The 26,681-nt window shown below is 41.9% G+C and overlaps 1 protein-coding gene across 10 annotated transcripts in view; it reads left to right on the top strand.

The window, feature by feature from the left end:
- The window catches only part of PDE8B (phosphodiesterase 8B), a gene marked incomplete at both ends in the record, with an annotated part of 271,807 nt that overhangs the window by 122,144 nt on the left and 122,982 nt on the right, over positions 1-26,681 (top strand). For all 10 annotated transcript variants that reach the window (XM_079702699.1, XM_079702696.1, XM_079702701.1 and 7 more), the window contains 3 exons: positions 10,824-11,014; positions 14,507-14,566; positions 16,626-16,683. In XM_079702699.1, the coding sequence (XP_079558825.1) occupies positions 10,824-11,014; positions 14,507-14,566; positions 16,626-16,683 (309 nt within the window). The remainder of the gene's footprint in view (positions 1-10,823; positions 11,015-14,506; positions 14,567-16,625; positions 16,684-26,681) is intronic.

Raw genomic sequence — 26,681 nt, 5'->3', positions numbered from 1 at the left:
TTGATGATGGCCATTCTGACTGGTGTGAGATGATATCTCATTGTAGTTTTGATTTGCATTTCTCTTATGATTAATGATGTTGAGCATTCTTTCATGTGTTTGTTGGCAGTCTGTATATCTTCTTTGGAGAAATGCCTATTTAAGTCTTCTGCCCATTTTTGGATTGGGTTGTTTGTTTTTTTGCTATTGAGCTGCATGAGCTGTTTATAAATTTTGGAGATTAATCCTTTGTCAGTTGCTTCATTTGCAAATATTTTCTCCCATTCTGAGGGTTGTCTTTTGGTCTTGTTTATGGTTTCCTTTGCTGTGCAAAAGCTTTGAAGTTTCATTAGGTCCCATTTGTTTATCTTTGTTTTTAGTTCCATTTCTCTAGGAGGTGGGTCCAAAAGGATCTTGCTGTGATTTATGTCATAGAGTGTTCTACCTATGTTTTCCTCTAAGAGTTTGATAGTTTCTGGCCTTACATTTAGGTCTTTAATCCATTTTGAGCTTATTTTTGTGTATGGTGTTAGGGAATGATCTAATCTCATACTTTTACATGTCCCTGTCCAGTTTTCCCAGCACCACTTATTGAAGAGGCTGTCCTTTCTCCACTGTACATTCCTGCCTCCTTTATCAAAGATAAGTTGGCCATATGTGCGTGGGTTTATCTCTGGGCTTTCTATCCTGATCCACTGATCTATCTTTCTGTTTTTATGCCAGTACCACACTGTCTTAATTACTGTAGCTTTGTAGTATAGTCTGAAGTCAGGGAGCCTGATTCCTCCAGCTCTGTTTTTCGTTCTCAAGATTGCTTTGGCTATTCGGGGTCTTTTGTTTTTCCAAACAAATTTTGAAATTTTTTGTTCTAGTTCTGTGAAAAATGCCAGTGGTAGTTTGATAGGGATTGCATTGCATCTGTAGATTGCTTTGGGTAGTAGAGTCATTTTCACAATATTGATTCTTCCAATCCAGGAGCATGGTATATCTCTCCATCTATTTGTATCATCTTTAATTTCTTTCATCAGTGTCTTATAATTTTCTGCATACAGGTCTTTTGTCTCCTTAGGTAGGTTTATTCCTAGATATTTTATTCTTTTTGTTGCAATGGTAAATGGGAGTGTTTTCTTGATTTCATTTTCAGATTTTTCATCATTAGTGTACAGGAATGCCAGAGATTTCTGTACATTAATTTTGTATCCTGCTACTTTACCAAATTCATTGATTAGCTCTAGTAGTTTTCTGGTAGCATCTTTAGGATTCTCTATGTATAGTATCATGTCATCTGCAAACAGTGACAGCTTTACTTCTTCTTTTCCAATTTGGATTCCTTTTATTTCCTTTTCTTCTCTGATTGCTGTGGCTAAAACTTCCAAAACTAGGTTGAATAAGAGTGGTGAGAGTGGGCAGCCTTGTCTTGTTCCTGATCTTAGTGGAAATGGTTTCAGTTTTTCACCATTGAGGACAATGTTGGCTGTGGGTTTGTCATATATGGCCTTTATTATGTTGAGGAAAGTTCCCTCTATGCCTACTTTCTGCAGGGTTTTTATCATAAATGGGTGTTGAATTTTGTCGAAAGCTTTCTCTGCATCTATTGAGATGATCATATGGTTTTTCTCCTTCAACTTGTTAATATGGTGTATCACATTGATTGATTTGCATATATTGAAGAATCCTTGCATTCCTGGAATAAACCCCACTTGATCATGGTGTATGATCCTTTTAATGTGCTGTTGGATTGTGTTTGCTAGTATTTTGTTGAGGATTTTTGCATCTATGTTCATCAGTGATATTGGCCTGTAGTTTTCTTTCTTTGTGACATCCTTGCCTGGTTTTGGTATCAAGGTGATGGTGGCCTCGTAGAATGAGTTTGGGAGTGTTCCTTCCTCTGATATTGTTTGGAAGAGTTTGAGAAGGATGGGTGTTAGCTCTTCTCTAAATGTTTGATAGAATTCGCCTGTGAAGCCATCTGGTCCTGGGCTTTTGTTTGATGGAAGATTTTTAATCACAGTTTCAATTTCAGTGCTTGTGATTGGTCTGTTCATATTTTCTATTTCTTCCTGAGTCAGTCTTGGTAGGTTGTGCATTTCTAAGAATTTGTCCATTTCTTCCAGGTTGTCCATTTTATTGGCATAGAGTTGCTTATAGTAATCTCTCATGATCTTTTGTATTTCTGCAGTGTCAGTTGTTACTTCTCCTTTTTCATTTCTAATTCTATTGATTTGAGTCTTCTCCCTTCTTTTCTTGATGAGTCTGGCTAATGGTTTGTCAATTTTGTTTATCTTCTCAAAGAACCAGCTTTTAGTTTGGTTGATCTTTGCTATCGTTTCCTTCATTTCTTTTTCATTTATTTCTGATCTGATCTTTATGATTTCTTTCCTTCTGCTAACTTTGGGGGTTTTTTGTTCTTCTTTCTCTAATTGCTTTAGGTGCAGGGTCAGGTTGTTTACTCGAAATGTTTCCTGTTTCTTAAGGTGGGATTGTATTGCTATAAACTTCCCCCTTAGAACTGCTTTTTCTGCGTCCCATAGGTTTTGGGTCGTCGTGTCTCCATTGTCATTTGTTTCTAGGTATTTTTAAATTTCCTCTTTGATTTCTTCAGTGATCACTTCGTTATTGAGTAGTGTATTGTTTAGCCTCCATGTGTTTGTATTTTTTACAGATCTTTTCCTGTAATTGATGTCTAGTCTCATAGCATTGTGGTCGGAAAAGATACTTGATACAATTTCAATTTTCTTAAATTTACCAAGGCTTGATTTGTGACCCAAGATATGATCTATCCTGGAGAATGTTCCATGAGCACTTGAGAAAAATGTGTATTCTGTTGTTTTTGGATGGAATGTCCTATAAATATCAACTAAGTCCATCTTGTTTAATGTATCATTTAAAGCTTGTGTTTCCTTATTTATTTTCATTTTGGATGATCTGTCCATTGGTGAAAGTGGGGTGTTAAAGTCCCCTACTATGATTGTGTTACTGTCGATTTCCCCTTTTATGGCTGTTAGTATTTGCCTTATGTATTGAGGTGCTCCTATGTTGGGTGCATAAATATTTACAATTGTTATATCTTCTTCTTGGATCGATCCCTTTATCGTTATGTAGTGTCCTTCTTTGTCTCTTCTAATAGTCTTTATTTTAAAGTCTATTTTGTCTGATATAAGAATTGCTACTCCAGCTTTCTTTTGATTTCCATTTGCATGGAATATCTTTTTCCATCCCCTTACTTTCAATCTGTATGTGTCTCTAGGTCTGAAGTGGGTCTCTTGTAGACAGCATATATATGGGTCTTGTTTTTGTATCCATTCAGCCACTCTGTGTCTTTTGGTGGGAGCATTTAGTCCATTTACATTTAAGGTAATTATTGATATGTATGTTCCTATTCCCATTTCCTTAATTGCTTTGGGTTCGTTATTGTAGGTATATTCCTTCTGCTGTGTTTCTTGCCTAGAGAAGTTCCTTTAGCATTTGTTGTAAAGCTGGTTTGGTGGTGCTGAACTCTCTCAGCTTTTGCTTATCTGTAAAGGTTTTAATTTCTCCATCAAATCTGAATGAGATCCTTGCTGGGTAGAGTAATCTTGGTTGCAGGTTTTTCTCCTTCATCACTTTAATTATGTCCTGCCATTCCCTTCTGGCTTGTAGAGTTTCTGCTGAGAGATCAGCTGTTAACCTGATGGGGATTCCCTTGTGTGTTATTTGTTGTTTTTCCCTTGCTGTTTTAATATGATTTCTTTGTGTTTAATTTTTGACAGTTTGATTAATATGTGTCTTGGCGTATTTCTCCTTGGATTTATTCTGTATGGGACTCTCTGTGCCTCCTGGACTTGATTAACTATTTCCTTTCCCATATTAGGGAAGTTTTCAACTATAATCTCTTCAAATATTTTCTCAGTCCCTTTCTTTTTCTCTTCTTCTTCTGGAACCCCTATAATTCGAATGTTGTTGCGTTTAATGTTGTCCCAGAGGTCTCTGAGACTGTCCTCTGTTCTTTTCATTCTTTTTTCTTTATTTTGCTCTGCATCAGTTATTTCCACTATTTTATCTTCCACCTCACTTATCCGTTCTTCTGCCTCAGTTATTCTGCTATTGATCCCATCTAGAGTATTTTTCATTTCATTTATTGTGTTTTTAATCGATGCTTGATTCATCTTTAGTTCTTCTAGGTCCTTGTTAACTGTTTCTTGCATATTGTCTATTCTGTTTCCAAGATTTTGGATCTTGGAAATAGAATCTTGGATCAGCTTTACTATCATTATTCTGAATTCTTTTTCAGGTAGACTGCCTATTACCTCTTCATTTGTTAGGTCTGGTAGGTTTTTATCTTGCTCCTTCACCTGCTGTGTGTTTTTCTGCCTTCTCATTTTGCTTATGTTACTGTGTTTGGGGTCTCCTTTTTGCAGGCTGCAGATTCGTAGTTCCCGTTGTTTTTGGTGTCTGTCCCCCGTGGCTAAGGTTGTTTCAGTAGGTTGTGTAGGCTTCCTGGTGGGGGGACTAATGCCTGTGTTCTGGTGGTTGAGGCTCGATCTTGTTTTTCTGGTGGACAGGTCCATGTCTGGTGGTGTGTTTTGGGGTGCCTGTGGCCTTATTATGTTTTTAGGTAGCCTCTCTGCTAATGGGTGGGTTTGTGTTCCTGCCTTGCTAGTTGCTTGGCATAGGGTGACCAGCACTGTAGCTTGCTGGTCGTTGACTGAAACTGGGTGCTGGTGTTGAGATGGAGATCTCTGGGAGATTTTCGCTGCTTGATATTATGTGGAGCTGGGAGGTCTCTTGTGGACCCGTGTCCTGAAGTTGGCTCTCCCACTTCAGAGGCACAGCACTGACTCCTGGCTGCAGCACCAAGAGCCTTTCATCCACCCGGCTCAGAATAACAGGGAGAAAAAGTAGAAAGAAAGAATTAGTAGAAGAAAGAAAGAGAGAGGGAAAGAAAGGAAGAAGGGACGAAAGGAAGGAAGGAAGAAAGAAAGGCAGGGAGGGAGGAAGGATGGAAAGAAAGAAAGAAAGAAAGGAGGGAGGGAGGGAGGAATGAAAGCAAAAGGAAGAGTGAATGGAAGAAGGGAGGGAGGAAGGAAAGAAAGAAAGAAAGGAGGGATGGAGGGAGGAAGGAAAGAAAAAAAGTGGAAAGAAGAAGGGTGGGAGGGAGGGAGGGAGGAAAGAAAAAGAAAGAAGGAAAGGAGGAGCGGAGGGAGGGAGGGAGGAAGGGAAGGTAGGACAAAAAGAAAGAGCAGTTAAAGTAAAATAGAATAAAGTATGAAATATAGTAGCGTTATTAAAATTAAAAAGCAATTATTGAAAAAAAACGGACAGGTAGAACCCTGGGACATATGGTGGAAGCAAAGCTATACAGAGAGAATCTTACACAGAAGATTACACATACACATTCACAAAAAGAGAGCAGGGGGAAAAATCAAAAATCTTGCTCTCCAAGTCCACCTCCTCAATTTGGGATAATTCGTTGTAAAAAGAGGAAAAGGGCGAGAAGTCTGAAATCTTGCTCTCTAAGTTCACCTCCTTAATTTGGGATAATTCGTTGTAAAAAGAGGAAAACGGGGGAAAGTCTTAAATCTTGTCCTCAAAGTCCACTTCCTCAATTTGGGATGATTCGCTGTCCATTCATGCACTCCACAGACGCAGGGCACATCAAATGGGCCGTGGAGCTTTAATCCGCTGCCTCCGAGGCTGCACAGAGAGATTTCCCTGTCTCTGCTCTCACAGCTGCCGGGTCTCAGCCTTGGACCTGGCCCCGCCTCTGCGCGTAGGTCGCTGGAGGGCGTCCGTTCTTCGCTCAGACAGGACGGGTTTAAAGGAGCCGCTGATTCGGGGGCTCTGGCTCACTCAGGCAGAGGGGAGGGAGGGGCGCGCAGTGTGGGGCGGGTCTGCGTCGGCAGAGGCCGGCGTGACGTTGCAGCAGCCCGAGGCGCTCCGTGCGCTTTCCCGGGAAAGCCGTCCCCGGGTCCCGGGACCCCGGCAGTGGCGGGGTGCACAGGCCCCCCGGAAGGCGGGGCGGACAGTGACCCGCGCTCGCACACAGGCCCCGCGGCGGCGGCAGCGGCAGCAGCAGCCCCAGCGTCCCACGCCCGTCTCCGAGGTCCGCGCCTGTCTCCGGCGCTTCCCCAAGCAGCCCTCTTAATGCCCTCTCCTCGCGCACCAGGAAACAAATGGGAAAAAAGTCTCTTGCCTCTTCGGCAGCTCCAGACCCTTTCCCCGGACTCCCTCCGGGCTAGCCGTGGTGCACTAACTCCTTCAGGCTCTCTTCCTGCCGCGAGCCCCAGACCTCTCCCTGCGCTCCGACTGAAAGCCGATACCCGAGCCTCAGCTCCCAGCCCCGCCCGCCCCGGCGGCCAAGCAGACAAGCCTTTCGGGCTGGTGAGTTGCCTGAGGGCACCGATCCTCTGTGCCGGAATCTCTCCGCTTTGCCCTCCACACCCCTGTTGCTGTGCTCTCCTCCGCTACTCCGAAGCTTTCCCCCTCCGCCACCTGCAGTCTCCGCCTGCGAAGGGGCTTGTAGTGTGTGGAAACCTTTCCTCCTTCACGGCTCCCTCCCACTGGTGCAGGTCCCGTCTCTATCCTATTGTCTCTGTTTATTCTTTTTTTATTTTGCCCTACCCAGGTATGTGGGGAGTTTCTTGCCTTTTGGGGGGTCTGAGGTCTTCTGTCAGCGTTCAGTAGGTGTTCTGTAGGAGTTGTTCCATGTGTAGATGAATTTCTGATGTATCTGTGGGGAGGAAGGTGATCTCCGCGTCTTACTCTTCCGCCATCTTCCTCCGGGCCCCCTGTACCACTTTAAATGCAGAGAGCCCCCAGCGCAGGTCAGGCGGTTCTGTCCGCGGCACCCGGAAGACCCAGCTATATGCTTTTATTAATTATTTTTTAAAATATATTTTACAAAATCATTTTATGGGATTTGCCTCAGTGAATGGCCAATAAACATTTACAAACTGACATGTTTGACAAAGAAACTAAATATTAATGCATGGAATTATAAATCTGAAGAGGGACTATATCACAAAAGGTTTTGGAGGGGTTGTGTTCTTTGGTTTTAAGTAACAGCTGTCTTACACAAAATAGTAAATAAGTAAGAAATAGATAGTGTGGTTTTTTTTCGGAATCCAAGGAAGAGTTGAAAAGCCATGGCTTAGAAAGGGTGACAGTGAGCCATCTCTGAGTATTTTGACAGAAGGGATTTAAAGTTCTTCCTTCAGTATCTCTACTGTTAATGAGCCATGGGTCCTAATTCCCAGCCTCTGTGTCTCTCTGTTCAAATTCCCGGAAACAACATTATTAGTCCAGCTGTGGCCTAGGAGTTGGGGACAGAGAGTACAGCTTTGGTTACTTGGGTGCGCTGCTTTCCTAGAGAAGATAGAATTTTCCAGAGATAGGCAGACCTTAAAAAAAGTGATTACTATAGTACTTTACTCTAAAATATATATATATATATATATATATATATATATAGTTTTTTAATTCCCATAGATTTTCACTTTGCTTAGGAGTTGGATTATTGAAAAGTAGTCTTTCTGAATTATTTTTTTATAAATGGAAAAAATTTTGAATACTACCTAGAGAGATTTTCTAGTGAGTACTCTTGTAATATAAATACTCTGTTTCAATATGTAGATTTTAATTTTTATTCAGGTAGGGGGAGGCCAACAGATTAGGAGAGACTGTCATTGAAAGATAGTTCGTTATAGTTTCCGAGAGGAGGGGCGGTCCGTGCAGGACCACAGAGGGAAGCACTAAGGTTGATTGGAGGCAGGGAGCCTAAAGGGGAAAATGTGGGCCAGAGCCTTGATTGTGGTTTCTGTGGGAAGTGGTGAGGCAGGGAAAGCAGGGTAGACAGGTTTAGCTAGTTTGAATCATTCCAGAAGAGAGTTGGGCAGAAGGGCTGTTCCTAGTTGTCTGGTGCCTGGTGCTGGAGTGATTAGGGCAGGTAGATAGTGGTCCAGAGGGTTAGCGAGTGATAGAGGTGGTAGGAGTATGACTGGATTGGTTTGCATGTGAAAAGTGCGTTCCTAGGCAAGTTGTTTGCTTTCTCTAGGGGTTGGAGAATTGGCTATCCCTCTGGGGCATCTCTCCAGGGTCAGCAAGGCTCCAGACATCAAAGCATCAGAAATATCAAAATTAACGAGGCATAATTAATACAACTCCCCACTTTGAATTGGTTTTTAAGTTTCCAAGTGAAATCCGGTGTAAGTTCCTAAACCAGGCATTACCAAGATCGAGCCCTCTGCTGTGACCTCCACTTCCTCTCCCACCAGCTCACACTCCTCTCTGTCACACTGGCTTCCTTGAGTTCCTTGAACACATCAGGCATGAGTCCCACTATAAGAACCAGTGGATCTGTTCCCTCTTTGTGGAATGCTTTTTCTTCAGTTATCAACTTGACTTTTTCATCTCCTTCAGGTATTGCTCACATGTCACTTTCTCGGTGACGCTTACCCTAACCACCTTACTTAATACTGGTCCCAGCACCCACTCTGGATCCCTCTTACTCAACCCTACTGTCTTTACCTGGCACTTACCACTTTTAACATTCCATATCATTTGCTTATTTATCATGCCTGTTGTTTGTTTCTTTACCCCTACAATGCAAGAGGTCTTTATTTTGTTCATCAGCATACTCCAAGCAATTAAAAACATAGTAGGTACATAGTAGGTGCACATAGTAGGTGCTGGCACATAGCAGGTGCTCAGGAAATACTTGAATAATGACATTATTTTTCCAAAAGTGGAGCACTCCCATCTTTTAAGGACATCTAAGACATATGAGATTAATAACTGTAGCAATGTCCAATATGGGAATACAGTTAGATTCTTATTGCATTCATCAAATATTGAGGTATAAATGGTATAAAGGAAATATAAAGTGTTGAGATTCTTGCTTAGCAATCATAGTTCAGCCAGACAGATGAGACAAGAAGTTCTGTCACCTTTTCTGACTTCTAGGCTTTGCTTATTGAGTTTCTCATGCTAATACCACAGCTACATCAAGTAAAGGGCTAGTGACTTTTTGTACAAGCCAGTTTATTCTACCTGATTTTTTTTCACTGTAGCTCCATTGTTAACAGTTCTGTTTGAAGGCTTTCTTTTCACTATCAAGATCCACAAGGCTGAGCCCCTCACTTCTCTTGGAAGAGCCACCTCCCGTTTCTTCCTAGAAGTAGCTCTGTAGCTGAGGTTTTGGGGGATAGACTGACCTGAGGAGTGACAGACCCTTGCCCAGAGTGAGCCGTTAATAAGTGTGGCTGCCTCATGTGTTACTGGCATGTGATTTCAAGCCATGTACTAAGAAGTAAATGTCAAAATCATACTGAAAAATATTATTTCTCTTCTGGAAACATGGCATTTGAGAAAACAGGAAATGATTCAAACAGTGTAGAACAAATGACATTTATAATACATTCAGATGTTTAACAGTAAGGAATTATTGGAGAGGTTTAGGTATGAAATGGTGTTGTGGTTTCTTTTTTTTTTTTTTTTAGAAAAGAGTCTTTATCTTTAATAGATGCATATGGATGAAATATGTGGGATTTGCTGCAAGCTGATACAAGAGTTGGAAAGTGGCTAGGGATAGAATTGAAGCTAGATTGGCCAGGAGTTGGTTATTGCTGAAGCCGGGTGATGGGTACATGAGGGTAATTATACTGTTGTTTCTATTTTTCTATGTATTGTCAATTAATGAAGCATTTTTAAAATGTAGTGGTAATTATTGGACAATTTGTCTTGTTTCTGACTTTAAATGAAACACATTCAGAATTTCATCATGAAGAATGGTATTGGCTATGGGCTTAAAGGACCAGAAACTTCCCTTCTGTTCCTAATTGCTTAAACCAGAAGTGGTTGGTGAAGAATATTAAATGCCTTATCAATATCTTGAGATTGTTATATGTATTTCTTATTAGACCTATTGCTGCGACGTAGTTTTATTCCAATTGACAGTAAAAACCCTCTTACATTTTGCAGAAACCCAGCACGTAGTTATCCTTTTACTCAGATAGTAAGTGCTGACCAGCAGGGGGTCACAGCAGGAACAAGACAGGCAGGTCCTTGCTGTCCTGGAGCTCAATTCTAGTGGGGAAGATAGACCATAAACAAATAAGTGAACAAGTTCAGGTGGTGGTATTGCCATCTCTGGCTTTCTGGCCACGAGGGAATCTGGGTCCCAGAGCCCAGGGGATGAAGAGGGCAACATGGTGGGAAGTATGGCTACCTTCTTTCCAGGGAGCGGGGCTTCACTTTTCAATGAAGAAAAAAGAGGCACGTTTCCTCACCTTAGCTCCAATAGCTTCACATTTCATGATTGTTCTTTCTAGATTTGGCAAGTGCTAGTGTTGGAATTAGTTTTTGAGATGGTTTTGAGTTCCCATCCCTTCTGTGTCTGGATAAGTACTTAAGTGCTAAGTTTAGAGAGGTGGCCAGGTACCTTGAGACGAACACCAGCTGCCCTGGCCCCACATATGTGTGTATGTATGTGAATCATAGTCTAACTTGTGTTGATTAGCCTGTTTTCATTTCAGTGCTCAGTCTATTTAAAAATGAAGCCAGTTAGGAAATTACACATGGGTAACAACCACCAGCAGAGTGATGGACCATGTATTCTGTGCTCACTCAGGCCTCATAGCTAGCTTACATGGCACTGTTCTTAGCACATCTGACATTGGAGAAGCTGTAGGCTGAAGAGATGAACTACCTTGTTCAAAGACACCCTAGAATCAGTGGACCGGCTGGGATTTGAACCCAGGTAGCTTCTCTCCAGAGGCTGCATTTTAAACCAGTATCTTGTAGGCCTGCTTTTAATACTCTCTAAGGATGATGATTACCATCAAGATTCTCTTTTCTTTGTGTTCCAGGTTTTGCTGATCTTTGCAAAGGAAGACAGTCAGAGTGATGGATTCTGGTGGGCCTGTGACAGAGCCGGTTACAGATGTAATATTGCTCGGACTCCGGAGTCAGCCCTGGAATGCTTTCTAGATAAACATCATGAGATTATTGTGATCGACCGCAGACAAACTCGAAACTTTGATGCAGAAGCAGTGTGCAGGTACCTTAGATATGTTAATATGTTAGTAAATGTCCACTTAACAGCTTAAAATGAAATTCATTTAAAGATGTCTTTAGTTCTAGCCCAAATATTTCTAAAATACGTGTTGATGTTTCTAAGTAGTATATACAGATTTCTGTGGTGAAGGCTATAGCTCCTCCTATGGCCTTTTCTACTTCTCCACATTTGAGTTCCGATGAATTTAGAGGTGTGAGCTAGTCTCCACTGAAAACTTCAGGGTGTTTTTTCCCCTTGAGTATTGCTCATGTTTCACCAAAAAGAAAAATTGAAATTCACACAGTTCTTGTTACACAGATAGAGTTTGGATTTAAACCAGATATTTTAATCTTAATTATTCTGTCCCAAAATGAACATCAGAAATGTGTGAAATAGACCATTTTTCTCTGCCTGATACAGATGGGTGGATTCTACAGCAGTCGTGGAGGGAAGGCAGCTACTTTGCAGCAGCAGAAAATCTTCCAGGGATCCAACCCCCTGCTTGTTTACTGAAATGCTTGTGCTCTGGGGAGGAAATGCTTGCCTGTTCATAAACAAATGCAGTCATCAGAGTTAGCTCTGGATGAACTGATCCATTTAGCACAAGTGGAATGCTTTGAAGCTGGATGGGAAGAGGTCACTAATTAAATGCTAGACCAGGACAGACTCCAAATACATATGGAGCTGGAATTGTCTTGAATATTAGCAAGTGAAATGAAAGGTAGGGGAATGGTTTCTTAGACCCTTTGGTACCCTGACAAGGAATTAGTGCATTAAGAGAAGTTTCTTGTCACGGCATCACCTTGCTATTCTTGGACCATTTTCAGTTTTCCAAAGAAGAAACTTTCTTAAGGAACCTTTTTAAAAATGTCTTACTGGTCCCAAATAATCCTATCTTCCTGCATAGAAACATTTGCCTATTTAAGTATATAATACTAAAATGTGTCACAAAATATTTGGGTATTTTTAGTGTTAAGAAATATATACGTGTATATGTATATATATATATGTGCATGTGTGTGTGTGCATGTGTGTGTATAAAATGATTTTCAGGCTAGAATTGGGTCTCTTATAATTAAGCAGGTCTGCTTTTTCTTGGTCTCCACTTACTCTTCTTACATGATTTTGTAGTAGAAATAGCACAATCCTTTGTGCATATATAGAATGGTTTAAGACAGGCTTCAGATGTAAAAAGAAGAAATGAATAGGAAGAATTCTTTTAATTCAGGCAAAGGCCCCAGTTAGCAGGTAAGCTTCGTAATCTTCCTTGAATATAAAGGAATGTAGTTTTGTTTCCTGATGAGTGAACGTTTGTCTTAGCTGCACAGAAAAACAGTGGGGCATCAGTGCAGTTCAGAAGCCAGGTTATGTATCTGCTGGTGCGTTTACTGACTGTTACCAGTCACACTGAGGCTGGTGAGATTCCTGAATGCTGGACTGCCAGCACATCTTCCCTAAGATGAGTGGGGACGCATTCCCAGCAGATGTGCCTTCTTCATTGTCATCTATGGCCCAGGATCTCTGGTTTTTGAGCTGGACTGGACCTTAGCTTAGCATGCTTCCTTGGACCCTGGCCTCACCTGTGCCCAGCTCTCCCCTTAGTCCTCTCAACCAGGAAGAGGTCCAGGTCTCTCTGGCCAGACCAGTTCCTTTGGAGGAATGAGAGAGAAGAGGTCAGCAGCAGGAAGGGACCTAAAACACAGAAGCCAATCTCAAAAGAAGCTAAGCAAGCATGAGCTCCAGCCCAGTTATGTTCATAATGTGTTTTCTCTTGCCTAAGCCCCACTCCTTAGAATGCAGCCCAGCAGTGTACCCATGACACCTCCTGGGGCTGGAAGAGGCTGAAGGAAGGTGAGAGGTGTTTAGCATCTCCCTAGAGATGGGAGTGCACCTCTGAAACGCTGTACATTTTTTTTCATTAGGTGCACCTGGTATTTCTGCTGAGATTTCAGTAGGCTCCTAAGTAGGAGATAAGTGTAGCTTCATGTTACCAGGATGTGGTAGGGGGTAGGGTGGCTGACTGGGAAGTAGTCTGGGCTGGCATTACCCCTGCTGCCCATAGTGAGTTCAGGCGTCTCTCCAAAGGAGCTCGTTCAAATACCATTTATCCACAAGGGGAACCTTCATTTCCCAGGAAGACAGCAGGTGGTCTTTTCTTGAGCCTTCTACTCACATAGAGTGAGGTCTCAGGAATAGGACATGGGGAAGGTACATTTTTAGAGAAAGGTGAGGAAATTTAGTCAAAGAGGATGAAGCAGTATGAGCTGGCTGTCCTTGGGGGAGCAGTAATGCATACACCTTAAAATGGAGTGGGGGGCTTCCCCGGTGGCGCAGTGGTTGAGAGTCCGCCTGCCAATGCAGGGGACGTGGGTTCATGCCCCAGTCCGGGAAGATCCCACATGTCGCGGAGCGGCTGGGCCTGTGAGCCATGGCCGCTGAGCCTGCGCGTCCGGAGCCTGTGCTCCGCAGTGGGAGAGGCCACAACAGTGAGAGGCCTGGGTACCGCAAAAAAAAAAAAAAAAAAAAAATGGAGAGGGGCAGAAATGCCAGTAGCTAGAAAGAAACAAATACAGGTTGTTTCACAAATTCCTCAGCCTTCTGTTCTTAGTGGTGTTGGTCCCCTTCTGAAGGATCTCGAAATAAAGAGAGGTCAGACCAAGGAGATGGATGGAAACAAGCATGCTTATTTGTGCTAAGACTCAGGCATGTGGCCCTTTATTAAGAGTTCATCCAACTCATGACCCCTGACCAGAATAATCCAGAATCTGAGCTGCAGCATAGCACATTTTCTGGCATCATGGACCTCAAAATTCTATATCCTTACATATTTTAACCCTGTTAAGTTCCTAGGGAATAAACAAATTATAGACAGGCGGTCATGGTACAACAAATATCATTATAGTGACAGTTAACTGTATTGACCATTTCTCAGCCCTAGTTGATGACTCAGTTGTTTAAAGTATTTGAGCACAAGTAACAGTACAACTGAAAAATTGAGATGGCTCTTTGTGAAATTTTTAAAAGACGTTAGCCTGCACGTGTACATCCATCTGCCAGCAATCCTTCTAAGGTCAACTTTCTTAACTATCTACTATTTTAAAAGAAAAAAAGATCCATCCCAGTTAGCTCCCCAAGTACAAATTGATAACTAGAGAATTGTAGGACTGCCAATTTTCTTGCAGAGTGGAATTTCAATCAGAAAACATGGAAGTTAAGTGGAATTTGCCAGTTTTTGAAGTGGAAAATTGGCAGGTCTGACCTACTGGAGAATTGCCTGGGAGTTAAAAAAAATTTTTATTTTTATTTTTTTTTAGTAAAAGAAAGAGATTGTCCTAATCCACAAGGGCATCTTTTTTTGTTGTTTTCCATGTGTTTTCAGACTTTTTCTTTAGAGGGACATTTGATTTTGTGCCATTTTCACTGTGAAGAAGTCCTGTATTCTGTTAACGGAACAAGGCCTTATCACTGGTTTGACTTGGAGCTTTCTCCTTGCAGGTCGATCCGGGCCACAAATCCCTCGGAGCACACGGTGATTCTTGCGGTGGTTTCACAAGCGTAAGCTCACCTCCCGTTCCCAGCTGGGAGTACTACTCTTCCTCCTGAAACATTGGTCTGTTGTAATTCAGCCTTTGAGCTGGCAAAGCAAGGGGGAGGTCTTTGGCCTCACAGCAGCAACCTTAGATCTTACTTGGGATTTTCTTTGTTTTGCAAGTTTCTAGAAATAACTAGATTTTTCTCTTTATCCTATCTAATTTCTGTCAGCACATACTCACACACTTTAAGAAAAAAATGGTTACTCATTATATGCTGGAAGTGAGTAGAGAATCTGGGGAGGAGGAGGTCTGGAGAGAACATTGTTCCAGCTTATCTTTTTTCTTTGAAGAAAAGAGATAGGAGAATGCTTATTTTTTTCACTTAAGAAGAAACAAATTATAGCATGAGAGCAGGCACTAAAGCCACCGCAAGAAAAGGATTGTGCTGTTTATGTTGGGACTGTTATGTGGCTAGAAGCAGGACAGCAGGATGGCCCCACTGTGGTGATTGGCACAGATTCTGCCCTGAAGGAGCTGACAGGCCAGCAACTCAGAGTTTCAGCCTCCCTCAGGCAGGCCCCGCCCAGGGGAGATTTGAAATATCCATTCCAAAGCCATATTGGAACAGTGGGAAATCCTGGCTTCCAAGTCTTGCCCTAACCAAAGACTTCTCCTCACCTGCTACTCCTTGAGTCTCTTGATAGGAGCTGTGTCTCTTCACTTGGACACCTACCACGGGCTCTTGGCCCAGGAAAGTGAAGAAACTGTCCCATTGATTTCTTACCACCTTGCCGTCTTGGTGGGGGATGGGATCTCAGCAAGAAAGAGCGAGGGGAACCGAGATGTGAGACTAGCCTTCTTCAGCCCTCTTGCTTATATTTTATCTCCTGGGGATGTGAGCTCTTAACAGGGTCTTAGAGTCTTGACATGGGTACCAGAAGGGTACCAAGCCACACAGCATTTCCCCAAGCCTGGCTGATTCCATGGGCCCAAGACAAAACATTCATTTTTTTCTTATTCATGTGTACTTGTCCTTGACAAGTAATGGCTTGCTGTGTCTTGTTATTATTTTTCACTTTTTTCCCCCTATTTTTTAAATATTTCATTTATAGAAGAAGTTGATAATAAAATTAATGCTGCTTGTGCCACCCAGCTTATGAAATAGAACATTATTAATACCTTTGGAGCCCTTTTTGTGCCCCTCCTGATTATTGTTCAGAGAGGGTAGAACCTTGAGTTCCTAAGGAGGAAAGGGGGTAGGGAGGAGAGCTTTTCCCTGTTGGGAAAATGCTACAGGTAATGCCACAAATAGGCACTGGGATTTCTCTTCCTGTTCTCTTTCTGCTTCTCCACCCAGTCCCCATTGTCCCATTTTTCTTCCCTGTTTTCTAAGGTATGTACACCGTGCTACTTGCTCGCTGTCTTGGGGACACCGTTTCTCATAAAGGTGGCAGCAGAGCTACAGCATGACTTCATGACCAGCTGACCCCCACCCCCTCTTTGTATTCAAACTGAAGTTCTGAGACCCAGCTGCAGGCTTAGTGTAGGAAACCTCCCCTGAGATGAGTGCCAGTAATCAGTTTCTGTCTTCTTCCCTTCTAACTTGGCTTTCCTGATGACACTTCTTTCCTATTGGCTCTGGGGTGCTGCAGCCTCTAATGCCAGTTGTCTTCCTGAGAGTTGGACCCACCTAAGTCTTGGGGTGGGAGTCGTGCTTCCAGAAGGTTTGGGGATCTCAAAGAGGACAGTGGTCTCTGGGATGAGCTTTGCACCTACCTTGTCCCTTTATGGGACTGCTCCGGTACATTTGCTCCAACTCCCAAGCAGCCCAGAGTTGGAGAGGGCTTGTCGTGTGCACCTTTCACACACACTGCTGGAGTTTCTTCAACTGTGTTCTTTCTGCACCTGAAGGCGGACGTGGGAATCTGGGTTCTTACAAGGCAGGTGCACCCTGCGGGCATGTGCCGGGCAGGAAGGCACTCTCAGAGCCGTCTCCCTGCTTGCCTTGCTCTCTCCGAATTTTAGTGTGAGGAATCCCGGTTTGTATCTGCCGAGTGACCACATTTTCTGCTTTGCTACAGATCCGGCAACTATGAAGAGGCCTCGGTCCTCCCTCTTCTGCACGCAGGCTTCAACCGGGTATGTAAAAGATGAACTAGCACCTCCCTCAGATACAGACACCTAGCCTTAGCCAAACGGCTAAGCATAGTGTTACAGGCATTCAGCCCCAGAACTGTGAGGGAAAGGAAGCAGTTGTTCTCATGGGATGGTGATGAGCACCTGCTGGTCAGGCTTTTTTCCTTTTTCTCTCATAACTTCATATATCTTAGCTACAGATATGTAGTGATGTAAAAACCTGTCTTCTTATGTCAGGTCGAAATTCTCTAGTCCCAAAGTAATCTCATTTAAATCAGTCTGGTCAGTTAGCGTGTATGTGTGTGATTATGTATAGTTAGTCCACCAGATGGGCATCCAGGGCTCTGTGTTCGTCAAGGGCCCAGCCACAGCTTACACCCTGGGGACAGGCCCATGACAGCAACAGCATCTTGGGAACTCCTCACTGAAGCCATAAATGTCAGCAAAGAAAAATTCTCAGTGACAACTACATGAATAACACTGATATTCAACTTGAAGATGAAGACTGATTACTCCAAGGAAACTTAACAAACTAGATAACTAGGCTTACCCAGTATCTCAGGGTAAGGGCAGTCTGAAGGTTTGGTTGGAGGTGAGGCCGTGTGCATGCAAACAGAAAACAACATGATGGATTTGAAAGAGAGAAGAAAAGGGGTGGAGAAAGATAATCAAAACATGACTGTTTAAAGGAAATGTATTTCATAATATTAAAATATTACAAACCCTTACAGAGAAATTGTGGAGGACCTCACTTTATATGCTTGAATTTTTTTAATAACAAGCATATATTTCTTCTATTAAAAAAATAAAAGATTACCCTTTGGAAAAAATAAGGTAGAGGTCACAGTTGACTTGGGCAACTTTTGCGGATAATTTAAACTCAAGCAAGTGACTTGTGGCATCTTGTGAACTCCTGGTTTAAACCAAAAACATCAGCAAAGAAAAGTTCTTTGACAACTACATGAATGACACTGATACTCAACTAGAAGATTAAGATTGATTAAGGAGACTTACCAACAACCTAAATAACTAGGTTTACCTGGTATCTCAAGGTCTTTTGATAGGAGTAATCTGAATCTCAAATAGATGGTGTGATGCATCCTTTTCCTTCAAAAATAGGAGACTGCCAGTGCCTTGTGAATTATGAAGATTCCTTTGGGTGCTTTAAGCAATGGTGGTTGGCTACTCTGGGTTCAAAAAAATCCCTTGTTTATTGTCAATCACAGAGAAGCAGAAATTGCCCATGGCATGCAGTTCTGTGCTTTGGTGTGCTTCTGTGGAGAAGCAGCAGTGCTGTATAAAACGTTGAAGGCAGTGCTGCGGTTCACAAGTGTGATAGAAATGAATGTTTCCGGTCAGCAGTATCACTCACTCCCTTAACTCTTCCCTCCTGTCCGTCATCACATCTCTCAGAGGCTGGCACTCGGTTCCGGACGTCGTTCTGGCGTGCGTGCCACGTCTTAACGAGACAGTGCTTCTGAGTTTCGGAATGGAGAATTGCAAAAGGAAAATCATCCATGAAGTCGTGTGGCTGGGACATCTTTTCTTTACTTACTCATTTTCTGAGGAATGACTTAAAACTACTCAGTTTTCATAAATCTTCCGTGCAACGTTGACCACCCATGCACCTCAGCCCAAGGCTGTCCTTCACATCTGAGGCAGGGCCTTTCAGAATGTGAGCATGGAGGTTCGCCACATGACCTGTGGAGGGGCTGGGGCAGCCACGACACGCCGTGAGTTACGGCCATGAGCCCCCGTCGCCATAGGTGCTGTTGAGTGCCCTTTTGGAATTCAGCTTTTAGTTCACCGATCCTGCCTCTGACCAACTGGTGTGGAGATTGGTGTCATTAGGAGTGATAGCGTCTTGTCTGGGGGGCTAAGATTGCACGTCTACTCACAGAAAAGCTTAGGAGAGACATCTGCCCTGTTTGGGTGCAAGTGCTATTAAGTAAATTTAGGAGGGAAAGTACCATTGTTCCTTTTTATTCTTTTTTGTAACCTGTCTGTGCTGCTCTGGAAGGTTTCGTTTCTCTGTCTTGATATGATGCTGCTTTTTGCAGGCAGCCATGGTGAGTAAAGCCCTTTGTGGAAGCGTGAAAAACAGTACCTCTCAGGGGCCACCTGGTAGTCTTTAGTGCTGGGTCTGATCAAGGCCATTTGCCAGCCAGGTCAGGGTGCCCCCAAGGAGTTGGGGCTCTTTCTGAGAGAAGCATGCCGCACCTAACAGGCTTTCCCTCCTGAGTTACAGTGGCACAAAATTGGCTGAGGCTTCTCTCCAGGTGGCTGGTCTCCTTTTTTTGGGCAAAATCTTGTCTCTGGCAACTTTCTACCCAAACACCCTTCCAAATATGCCAGCTATTCTTCTTGCCTTCTGTGAAGTTGTTTCCCATCTCTGAGTTGTTGTGATTGTATTAAATCATCTGCTGAAACTCGGCTCTGTGTTACTAGCTAATTGACCAGTGCCTCAGTTGATGGGTCCCTGAGTGGGGATCCAGGAACACATTGTACCATCAAATATCCCAGAGCAGCTCCTCTTGAAGCCGCTATAGCTGTGCGTGAGTGGCCAACTGCATGGTGCTCAGCCCACTCTGAGTTTTTAGAAAAAGCATCTTAGCAAAGGGCGATTGCAGCTTGTTTTTGTATGAGCCTTTGTGTATCCCTTTTCTATTTGGAATGATGTTTACAAGTTCATTCAGCAAGTCTTTATGGAGCACTTACTCTGTGCAAGGTGGTGTGCTAGGCGTGTCGGGGATACGGCAGTCAGACACAGTTCCTCCCTGGAGAGACATTGTGTGGAGGAAGAAGTGGAGAACCAAGGTTTATTATTTGCCGGGCTCCACTCTAGGTGACTGACTTGATCCTCATCTACAGATGAGAGGTTTGGTATTTTCTCCATTTTTGCAGAGGAGAAAACAGGCTGAAAATGACTACCTTGCAGAGCTCATACTCATAATAAGTCAAGATGCAAATACTTGGTATTTAACTCCCAACTTCATGCCGGTCCACCAGAGTCATATTTCCCAAAGTGTTCCAAGGAACGCTAGTGTCCCAAAGCTTTTAATAGGTGTCCATGACAAAAGGTTTCTGTGGTTGAGTAAGTGTGGAAAATCAGTGAAGACTCTGATTCTCCTCCTCTTGCCCCTGAGAAGGTACAGTGCACGTTAGCAGCATCACACCCGAGCATATGGAGAAATCCTGTACTAAAGACACCTGCCTACGTTTCTGGAAGCGGAGCCCAGGAAGCTGCATTTTAACCAAACACGCAGGTTATTCTCAGCATGTTGAAGTTTGAAGACCACTGTTCTTGGTTCACTCAATTTATTTCAGATTTTGGGGTTAATGATAGTCTAGAAAATTCCCAAAATATTTTCCCACTGCCCTTAGTCTACAAAACACTTACTGAGTGCCACTTATGTGCAAACAAAGTGCTCCAGTGTTTAGAAACCATCACCTAACAGAAGGCTGATCTTCACCGCACTGGAAGTTCTTAGGAGACCTAAAGAAAAAGAAGAATTATAAAAAATTACAGTAGGACCTTCAAGATGGTGGAGGAGTAAGACATGGAGATCACCTTCACCCCACAAATACATCAAAAATACATCTACATGTGGAACAACTCCTACAGAACTCCTACTGAACTGGCAGAAGCTGAACTGGCAGCTGGCAGAAGACCTCAGACTTCCTAAAAGGGTCTTGGTGCTCCAGCTGGCTGTCAGGCCTGAGCCTCTGAGGTGGGAGAGCCAAGTTCAGGACATTGGACCACCAGAGACCTCCCAGCCCCACGTAATAGCAGTCGATGAGAGCTGTCCCAGAGATCTCTGTCTCAATGCTTAAGACCCAGCTCCACCCAACAACCAGCAAACTCCAGTGCTGAACACGCCATGCCAAACAACTAGCAAGACAGGAACACCACCCCACCCACTAGCAGAGATGCTGCCTAAAATTATAATATGTTCACAGACACCCCAAAACACACCACCAGACGTGGTCCTGCCCACCAGAAAGACAAGATCCAGCCTCATTCACCAGAACACAGGTACCAGTACCTTCCACCAGGAAGCCTACACAACCCACTGAACCAACCTTACCCACTGGGGGCAGACACCAAAAAAAAAAAAATGGGAACTACGAGCCTGCAGCCTGTGAAAAGGAAACCCCAAACACAGTAAGTTAAGCAAAATGAGAAGACAGAAATATGCAGCAGATGAAGGAGCAAGGTAAAAACCCACCAGAACAAACAAATGAAGAGGAAACAGGCAGTCTACCTGAAAAAGAATTCAGAGTAATAATTGTAAAGATATCCAAAATCTTGGAAATAGAATGGAGAAAATACAAGAAACATTTAACAAGGACCTAGAAGAACTAAAGAGCAAACAAACAATGATGAACAACACAATAAATGAAATTAAAAATACTCTAGAAGGAATCAATAGCAGAATAACTGAGGCAAAAGAACAAATAAGTGACCTAGAGGATAAAACAGTGGAAATAACTACCACAGAGCAGAATAAAGAAAAAAGAATGAAAAGAAATGAGGACAGTCTCAGAGACCTCTGGGACAACATTAAACGGACAAACATTCGAATTATAGGGGTCCCAGAAGAAGAAGAGAAAAAGAAAGGGACTGAGAAAATATTTGAAGAGATTATAGTTGAAAACTTGCCTAATATTGGTAAGGAAACAGTCAATCAAGTCCAGGAAGCTCAGAGAGTCCCATACAGGATAAATCCAAGGAGAAACAAGCCAAGACACATATTAATAAAACTATCAAAAATGAAATACAAAGAAAAAATATTTAAAGCAGCAAGGGAAAAGCAACAATTAACATACATGGAATCCCCATAAGGTTAACAGCTGATCTTTCAACAGAAACTCTGCAAGCCAGAATGGAGTGACAGGACATATTTAAAGTGAAAGGGAAAAACCTACAACCAAGATTACTCTACCCAGCAAGGACCTCATTCAGATTTGATGAAGAAATTAAAAGGTTTACAGACAAGCAAAAGCTTAGGAATTCACCACCACCAAACCAGCTTTACAACAAATGCTAAAGGAACTTCTCTAGGCAGGAAACACAGGAGAAGGAAAACACCTACAATAACAAACCCCGAACAATTAAGAAAAAGGTAATAGGAACATATATATCAATACCTACCTTACATGTAAATGGATTAAATGCTCCAACCAAAAGACACACTGGCTGAATGGATACAAAAACAAGACCCATATATATGCTGTCTACAAGAGACTCACTTTAGACCTAGGGACACATACAGACTGAAAGTGAGGGGATGGAAAAAGATAGTCCATGCAAATGGAAATCAAAAGAAAGCTGGAGTATATATTCTCATATCAGACAAAATAGACTTTAAAATAAAGACTATTACAAGAGACAAAGAAGGACACTACATAATGATCAAGGGATCGATCCAAGAAGAAGATATAACAATTGTAAATATTTATGAACCCAACATAGGAGCACCTCAATACATACAGCAAATATTAACAGCCATAAAATGGGAAATCGACAGTAACACATTCATAGTAGGGGACTTTAATACCCCACTTTCACCAATGGACAAAACATCCCAAATGAAAATAAATAAGGAAACACAAGCTTTAAATGACACATTAAACAAGATGCAATTAATTGATATTTATAGGACATTCCATCCAAAAACAACAGAGTACACTTCCTTCTCAAGTGCTCATGGAACATTCTCCAGGATAGATCATATCTTCGGTCACAAATCAAGCCTTGGTAAATTTAAGAAAATTGAAATTGTATCAAGTATCTTTTCCAACCACAATGCTATGAGACTAGGTATCAATTACAGGAAAAAAATCTGTAAAAAATACAAACACATGGAGGCTAAACAATACACTACTTAATAACCAAGAGATCACTGAGGAAATCAAAGAGGAAATCAAAAATACCTAGAAAGAAATGACAATGAAAACACGACAACCCAACACCTACGAGATGCAGCAAAAGCAGTCCTAAGAGGGAAGTTTATAGCGATACAATCCTACCCTAAGAAACAAGAAACATCTCAAATAAACAACCTCACCTTACACCTAAAGCAATTGGAGAAAGAAGAACAAAAAACCCCAAAGTTAGCAGAAGGAAAGAAATCATAAATATCGGCTCAGAAATAACTGAAAAAGAAATGAAGGAAACAATAGCAAAGATCAATAAAAGTAAAAGCTGGTTCCTTGAGAAGATAAACAGAATTGATAAACCATTAACCAGACTCATCAACAAAAAAGGGAGAAGGCGCAAATCAATAGAATTAGAAATGAAAAAGGAAAAGTAACAATTGACACTGCAGAAATACAAAGGACCATGAGAGATTACTACAAACAACTATATGACAATAAAATGGACAACCTGGAAGCAATGGACAAATTCCTAGAAAAGCACAACCTTCTGAGACTGAACCAGGCAGAAGCAGAAAATGTAAACAGACCAATCACAAGCACTGAAATTAAAAATCACAAGCACGGTGATTAAAAATCTTCCAACGAACAAAAGCACAGGACCAAATGGCTTCACAGGTGAATTCTATCAAACATTTAGAGAAGATATCTTCTCAAACTCTTCCAAAATATAGCAGAGGGAGGAACACTCCCAAACTCATTCCATGAAGCTGCCATCACCCTGATACCCAAACCAGACAAAGGTGTTCATAAAAAAAGAAAACTATAGGCCAATATCACTGATGAACACAGATGCAAAAATCCTCAACAAAATACTAGCAAACAGAATCCAACAGCACATTAGAAGGATCATACACCATGACCAAGTGGGGTTTATCCCAGGAATGCAAGGATTCTTCAATATATGCAAATCAATCAATGTGATAAACAGTATTAACAAACTGAAGGAGAAAAACCATATGATCATCTCAAGATGCAGAAAAAAATTCAACACAGTTTTGGAAGTTTTAGCCACAGCAACAAGAGAAGAAAAAGAAATAAAAGGAATCCTAATCAAAAAAGAAGTAAAACTGTCACTGTTTGCAGATGACACGATACTATACATAGAGAAACCTAAAGATGCTACCCTCTGGTAGAGGGTAATCTACTAGAGCTAATCAATGAATTCGGTAAAGTAGCAGGATACAAAATTAATGCACAGAAATCTCTCGCATTCTTATACACTAATGATGAAGAATCTGAAAGAGAAATTAAGGAAACACTCCCATTTACCATTGCTACAAAAAGAATAAAATACCTAGGAATAAACCTACCTAAGCAGACAAAAGACCTGTATGCAGAAAGCTATAAGACACTGATGAAAGAAATTAAAGATGATGCAAATAGATGGAGAGATATACCATGTTCTTGGATTGGATGAATCAACATTGTGAAAATGACTCTACTACCCAAAGCAATCTACAGATTCAGTGCAATCCCTATCAAACTACCAATGGCATTTTTCACAGAAGTAGAACAAAAAAGTTCACAATTTGTATGGAAACACAAAATACCCCGAATAGCCAAAGCAATCTTGAGAAAGAAAAATGGAGCTGGAGGAATCAGGCTCCTAGACTTCAGACTATACTACAAAGCTACAGTAATCAAGAGAGTTAGGTACTGGCACAGAAACAAAAATATAGATCAATGGAACAGGATAGAAAGCCCAGAGATAAACCCACACATATATGGTCACCTTATCTTTGATAAAGGAGGCAAGAATATACAATGAAGAAAAGACAGCCTCTTCAATAAGTGGTGCTGGGAAAACTGGACAGCTACATGTAAAAGAGTGAAATTAGAACACTCCCTAACACCATACACAAAAATAAACTAGTAATGGGTTGAAGACCTAAATGTAAGGCCAGACATTATAAAACTCTTAGAGGAAAACATAGGCAGAACACCCTATGACATAAATCACGGCAAGATCCCTTTTAACCCACCTCCTAGAATAATGGAAATAAAAACAAAAATAAACAAATGGGACCTAATGAAACTTAAAAGCTTCTGCACAGCAAAGGAAACTGTAAACAAGACAAAAAGACAACCCTCAGAATGGGAGAATATATTTGCAAACGAAGCAACTGACAAAGGATTAATCTCCAAAATATACAAGCAGTTCATCCAGCTCAATATCAAAAAAACAAACAACCCAATCCAAAAATGGGCAGAAGACCTAAATAGACATTTCTCCAAAGAAGATATACAGATTGCCAACAAACACATGAGAGAGTGCTCAACATCGCTAATCATTAGAGAAATGCAAATCAAAGCTATAACGAGGTATCACCTCACACCAGTCAGAATGGCCATCATCCGAAAATTTACAAACAATAAATGCTGGAGAGGGTGTGGAGAAAAGGGAACCCTCTTGCACTCTTGGTGGGAATGTAAATTGATACAGCCACTATGGAAAACAGTATGGAGGTTCCTTAAAAAACTAAAAATAGAACTACCATATGATCCAGCAATCCCACTACTGGGCATATACCCTGAGAAAACCATAATTCAAAAAGAGTCATGTACCACAGTGTTCATTGCATTTCTATTTACAACAGCCAGGTCATGGAATCAACCTAAGTGTCCATCGACAGATGAATGGATGAAGAAGATGTGGCACATATATGCAATGGAATATTACTCAGCCATAAAAAGAAACGAAATTGAGTCATTTGTAGTGAGGTGGATGGACCTAGAGTCTGTCATACAGAGTGAAGTAAGTCAGAAAGAGAAAAACAAATACTGTATGCTAACACATATATGTAGAATCTAAAAAAAAAAAAATGGTTCTGAAGAACCTAGGGGCAGGACAGGAATAAAGACGCAGATGTAGAGAATGGACTCGAGGACACGGGGAGGGAGAAGGGTAAGCTGGGATGAAGTGAGAGAGTGGCATTGACATATATACACTACCAAATGTAAAATAGCTAGTGGGAAGCAGGCGCATAGCACAGGGAGATCAGCTCGGTGCTTTGTGACCACCTAGAGGGGTGGGATAGGGAGGGTGGGAGGGAGACCCTACAGGGAGGGGTTATGGGGATATATGTATATGTATAGCTGATTCACTTTTTTATACAGCAGAAACTTACACAACATTGTAAAACAATTATAGTCCAATAAAGATGTTAAATAAACAAATAAATATAAAGGAAAAAAGAAAAACGTTCCTACGTAAATATGAAAGTGAAAATATAGAATGATTTTATATGTATATAAATATATACATATAAAATATATACCTACACACATAGACACAGAGGCATAATAAAAGCCTAAGGCAAATAAATTAGACTTAGTCAACAGAAGTTTACTTCTGAGGTTTTTGTTTTAAAACAAAGGAACCTGTTTATCCCAACCTTTTCAAAGACTTATTTTATCACAGATCCTTTTTTGTACTTCATGAAGCATCAGCTAACACCACTCAGAGCTCAGTTACAGACTGACACATCATCTCCACCCATCCAGAAGCTGAACCAGAACCTCACCATGTTTAACTTTGCTTCGTAAATAGAAAGTGTTTCCCTCTGTGTGTGTTCATGGTTCCCCCTCTGTCCTTAGCCCTTCCCAGCTTCCTCCTGGGCTGGTGGGGACCAGAGGCACAGGGAAAGTCAGGGAGCTTCTCAGATATTCCACGGGAGAAGCCATCCATGCTAGATGTGTGGAAGAGTGTGTGTGTGTGTGTGTGTGTGTGTGTGTGTATGTGAGAGAGAGAGAGAGAGACAGACAGACAGACATGAGAAGGGGCAGGATGCGTTAGGCACTCAGAAGATGAGGAAGGAAGCAAAGACTGCCTCTCCCCACCAGAAGACATCACTCGTAGTGTGGCACGCCATGAACACGTCCAGGCTCAGGTTTTAGAAGACTTTCCTTAGTGCAACAGAAGCACAGGTGTTTCAGTAATTAGCAAGGCTGGGCAAGGTGTTCTATCCCTCGTGTGTTTATTTTCCTGTGAGTGTTCATAATGTTTTTCCCACCTTTGTTATAAATAACTATGCAATGTTATCTGCTCTCTTGTCTCT

The sequence above is a fragment of the Hyperoodon ampullatus genome (assembly GCF_949752795.1).
Source record: "Hyperoodon ampullatus genome assembly, chromosome: 4".
In the NCBI taxonomy this organism is placed as follows: Eukaryota; Metazoa; Chordata; class Mammalia; order Artiodactyla; family Ziphiidae; genus Hyperoodon; species Hyperoodon ampullatus.
The sequence above is the reverse complement of the archived record's forward strand: the minus strand, read 5'-3'. Positions and strand labels throughout refer to the sequence as shown.